Below are 5179 nucleotides of genomic sequence, written 5' to 3'. Positions count from 1 at the left end.
ACAGAAGACAGATCCTGCTTTCTAGAAATCCACTGTCATAAAATACTCTCTTAAAGGAAGAGATATACTTTAAACGTTAGAATGTTTATTCTGGCAAAGGACAACATGGAAATCTCCACGAAGGAAAAATTTTTGACAAGTAATATCACTGATGATTTTTTTTTTTTTTAAATTTCTGATTGCCTCTGACACATTAATGAAAAGCTAATGAAACCAGCTAGGTTTCTTCCTTAAGAATATGGTAGTATCTCTGAAACTTGTAACATTTGTCATATTATGAGCAGTAAAAAAGTGAACATGCATCAAGCTGAAGTAGTGTGTGACTAATGTTCCAGAGCAGCTCTCGGACTCTGACTACGGCTACTGTGTTAGGAGCAGGTTCACTGATGTCTCGTGAGATACTCTTAAAGGCCTTCTATTCGCCTGAAAAATGGCCGCCACTCCTCAGCTCCAAGCATATGGTGATAGGATGACACAGACAGACTTTTTATTTATTTATTTTTTTTATGATATGATGAATTTAAATGGAAGAGCCACAGACAGGGCGAGTGTATGACATGGTTGGAGAGAGAGAACAAGGGAAGGCAGATGGGTCTAATCTATAGTACCTAGCAAGGCCTGACTGTGTAGGCTTCTATGTACAGAGACAAGCAGGGTTAGGCACTTTGAGCTTTTTGATGAGAGTCCTGGGAAAGGGCCTGGGCCTACATTTATCATCATTCCTATCAATAACAGCATACCTTTCATGAAGAACATGCAATCAGAAACATTACAGAATCAGAAGAGAGACTAAGATTGTTCTGAAATGAAATGGCACAGGTTTGTCCAGAGTATCATAATATCTGCCATAGGGCGGGCGCCACCACGCCCAGTATCATAATATCTGGATTGTGACACTTGATGCTTTTACAATGTCTTATTTCTTTATCAATAGTGGTAAATATCTCATTGAAAAAATTATTAAACATCACTGGCAAGCCCCTAGATGGTATAGATGCCACTATGCTGGTACCCATCTGATAAGGTAAGTATCACCTTAAATAGCTTCTATTATCCAAATGTCTTAGACCAATCTTTTTAAATTGCTTTATTCAAAAGTACGTCTTAGACCAATCTTTTTAAATTGCTTTATTCAAAAGTACTTTAGTTATCTTGCTTCTATTACTCTATAATCGACCCTTTAAAAAATTATAATATCCTACAAATATAAAATAAAAATCTAACGCTGTAAAAATTTCAAAAAGGTAATGTTAGTACTGCTGATTATCTAAAGAATTCAGCCTCATGGAATAGCTTTAAATATTTATTGCCCGGATGGATTTAAAAAATTCTTGAATATAACATGGCAATGGTTCTAATACATCTGTAAACAGAATACCACTAAAAAAATTTTTATTGGCATGAGATATTATATGTATGGGTTGTGGGAAATTTTTAAATCTTAAAGCCTCTTAACATAATCATGTATATATGTACAAAACATACATAAATTTCACTTTATTTAAAACATATGAAAGAGGTAATTTCAAATCACACTAAACATAATAAATATAGAACTTGCTTTGTTAAAAATGTATAGTATACATTCAAGTAAAGGCTAAACTTCCAATGCCAACTATCTTTGAGACAAAAAAATTAAACATTTACAATAATAAGTTTCCTAAAAGTGCTATTTTTAAATACCTATAAGAGGAAACTCATTCTAGTGCTTTTGTTTCCATCCAAACATCTATACATTCCTTTATTCACAGAGCCAGATGCTTCTGTTACTAAAAATACATACCAAAGCTTTCATATCCTTTCAAATGCATTAACATTTCAGCTCTTTGGGGGAAGACAGGGAAGTCCAAACAAATAACTCAGACCATCTTAAATGAATAGAGATGACTGACTTTATGACAAACCCTGTTTCAACTGAGATGCAAAATTTGATCAATGTGTTCATGAAAAATTCTAGTCCACATAGCTACGGTAAGTCATCTTTTTCTACATGAGAGTTTGTGTAGGTCAAGGAGCATCCACCAGAGCCACCTTCCTGGGATCCGGGTCTAGATGCCACGCTCCATTTCTGATTTGCATATTCTCTTCCAACTTGATTTGGTTTCGTTTCTTCAGGAGTTATATTCAGTACATTGATGGAACTATTGGGAAAATAAAGGTATACTTTAATAATCATCCCCTCCTTCTTTTATACTTCAGGAATACCAAAATATGTCAAGTCTCATGGTCCCCATGTCCTATGTTTAATAAATTTTGCCTATACCTAGCAAATTTTGAGAACATACTGATCAAGAACATTAAAGAGCTTTTCTTTTCCTTTTTTAAAAAAAATTGTGCCAGAAGGCGTATGCACTCACTGGAGAGAGAGAGGGGGAAAGTGAAAAAGCATCCCTCATAAGGTTCAGTCACACTGCAATCCCTTCTCATGCTGAAATTGGGGCATGCAGGAGAGCGTATGTGTGCATGCTGCTCACACACACCTGCACACCGCGGGTACGTAGTTTTTTTTTTTTTTTTTTCCAGACTGACTTTGCAGTTGGCCATGTGGGATCCAGCTGTTCTAACCATCACACCATAAACTAGCCCTAAGTTTTTCAAAATGATCTAATTAATCACTTTTATATTATCTAGCCACCTGTTTATTTTCTTTATCCCTTTAGTCCACTTTAAAGCATGCTGCCCAACTGAAGCTTAAAGTAGGATAGAGAACATTAGGGATCTTGAAAGCTAACAATCCTGATTTCTCTTATCTTTCTGCCACTCTTTTCTAATCACTTTATGGTTTCTTTCTTTACTCATCCATTTGTTCATCCCTGCTTTCATCTCTTCATACATTCATGTAGATATTTATTGAGTGCCTATAAATGTGATTAAAGAGAGAACATTCTGAAGCTTGATGGTTTTGGTTCAACCTTATTTCCAACAAAGAAATCTGGTTAAATGATTATTTTAAAATCTAGGAAGTTGAGGCAATGAATAATTCATTTTTAAAAAGTAATTATTTTATTTATTATTACCTTATTTTTTAGAGAGAGATTTTTGCTATAGTATGTGTTCGCTTGCCAGAGAGATAGAGACAGAGATCAAGAAACTACTCATCAGGGGGGATGTCCAAGCCACAACCTCTTCTCCTCCATTCTCCACTCGGGATCCTGGGCACACATGCCCACGTGCCTGGCATGAGTTTTACGTCATTGCCAGGTCTGAACTCAAACCATGGTCAACTATGTGGGAGTCCAGCAACACACCCATTATGCCATGTGCTGGTCCCACTAATCTTTAATCTTTTTTTTTTTTTTCTTATTTTTTTTTTTTAAATCTGACCAGAGAGAGCAAGAAAGTCAGACACAAAAAGGGAAAGTGAAAAAGCAAGCCACCAGGTCCGGGACATGAACCACAGTCAGCCATGTGGGAGTCAGCACCTTAACCACCATGCCACCTACCAGTCCTGAATAATTCATTTTTATCTACTGAATACCTTATATAATTTTTACAAAACTTTTCTTGCGACTTTCGTATACTAACTTGACCTCATGATGTAGCAATCCTAAAAACAAAAAAAGCTGCTTTTATATCTAAAAACCAAAACCAAAAACCTTATTAAAATTTTCACTTACACTATTCACCAATACTAAGAAAAACCCTGTTTATCACAATTCAGTCCTTAGAATTCCTATACCTCAGAGCTGTCTCAGATGAAGTCAAAGACTAAGTTCTGTAAGTAACATGCTTGAGTTACTTGGCATGAATGCAAGGCCCAGCCTTTATGTAAAATTCTAGTCTAGGGGCTCGCAGGTGGCAAGATGGTTAAGGCGCTGTTATTCACCAATACTAAGAAAAACCCTGTTTATCACAATTCAGTCCTTAGAATTCCTATACCTCAGAGCTGTCTCAGATGAAGTCAAAGACTAAGTTCTGTAAGTAACATGCTTGAGTTACTTGGCATGAATGCAAGGCCCAGCCTTTATGTAAAATTCTAGTCTAGGGGCTCGCAGGTGGCAAGATGGTTAAGGTGCTGTCCATGGCTGACCATGGTTTGAGTCCTGGATCTGGTGGCTTACTTTCTTTCTCTCTCTCTCTCTCTCTCCCCCCTCCCCCCCTTTAGTGAGTACACGTGCTCTACAGCAAATTAAAAAAATAATAAAAACTAAATAAAAAAATCCATTCGAAAAACTCTATGATGAAGAAATGATGATACTGTGAAATTAGCTATTACTTACTTTGCTGTAATCTTACTATTATAAATCCAGATCCAAGGAGCTTCAGAAGCAAGAGTTCCAAATTGACTGAATAATTTAAAATTTCAACAACCACATCAAGCTGCAGTTTCTGTTAGCAATCCAACTCTTTGCTCTTTGATTCTCAAAATCTAGTAAGCACAAATGGTTTAATAGACCTCCTTTAGGCTCCAAAACTGTTTCTGTGCCACTGATGTTTTAACATGGCCCTCAGGATACGAGGCACAGCAAGGCATTTTTATAATACATGTGTTTACATATATTTTCATTTTTACAGCCTATCATTCAGTATTTACAGTGAACTCAGTACTATTCCAAGTTCTTTACATATATTTACATTTAATCACAGTACCCTATGATAAACTGGGTTGTTACAAAAGTCATGACTTTTTTTGTATGGAAAAACAGAAAAATATGTCACGACTTTTCTGACAACCTGGTAAGTACTAAATAAAGGACTTTTTATGCTATTAAACACCACATAATGCCCTGGGAGAATACTTATGTCAGATATTTCATAAGTAAAAAAAATGAGGCCAGCAGGTGGCATCATGGTTAAGGCTCTTGACTCACACGTGGACAACCATAGTTTGAGTCCCAGACTTGGGGGCTTAAAAATCATGCTGAGTGCGTGAGTACTGTGCCCAAAATCCCAACAGGAGAATGGAGAAGGGACTGTGGTGTGGCCACCCCCGCCTCCCTAACCCACAGGGCGATTTGTCACTTTCCCTCTCTGTCTGACTCTGGTGAGTGCATGTGGCCTACAGCAAAAACCTACACAAAACAAGTACTAGGTTGCTGGGAAAGTCATGACATGTTTTCTATGTAAAAAATGTGTCACAGTTAGGACCAGCAGTTGGCGTAATGGCTATGTCGCTGGACTCCCACATAGTCAACCGCGGTTTGCGTCCCAGACCCAGTGGCTTAAAACTCATGCCGGG

The 5179-nt window shown here is 37.1% G+C and overlaps 1 protein-coding gene across 3 annotated transcripts in view; it reads right to left on the bottom strand.

Moving 5' to 3' along the window:
• Positions 1-1469: 1469 nt before the first annotated feature.
• SSX2IP (SSX family member 2 interacting protein) overlaps positions 1470-5179 on the bottom strand; it is a 25286-nt gene continuing 21576 nt past the window's right edge. For all 3 annotated transcript variants that reach the window (XM_006149454.3, XM_006149455.3, XM_006149456.3), the window contains exon 13: positions 1470-2141. In XM_006149454.3, coding sequence (XP_006149516.1) covers positions 1967-2141 — 175 coding nt within the window. In that variant the 3' untranslated portion in view covers positions 1470-1966. The remainder of the gene's footprint in view (positions 2142-5179) is intronic.

This window comes from Tupaia chinensis, unplaced genomic scaffold (assembly GCF_000334495.1).
Source record: "Tupaia chinensis unplaced genomic scaffold, TupChi_1.0 Scaffold000263_1, whole genome shotgun sequence".
Taxonomy (NCBI): Eukaryota; Metazoa; Chordata; class Mammalia; order Scandentia; family Tupaiidae; genus Tupaia; species Tupaia belangeri.
This window is presented reverse-complemented; position numbering and strand designations above follow the sequence as displayed.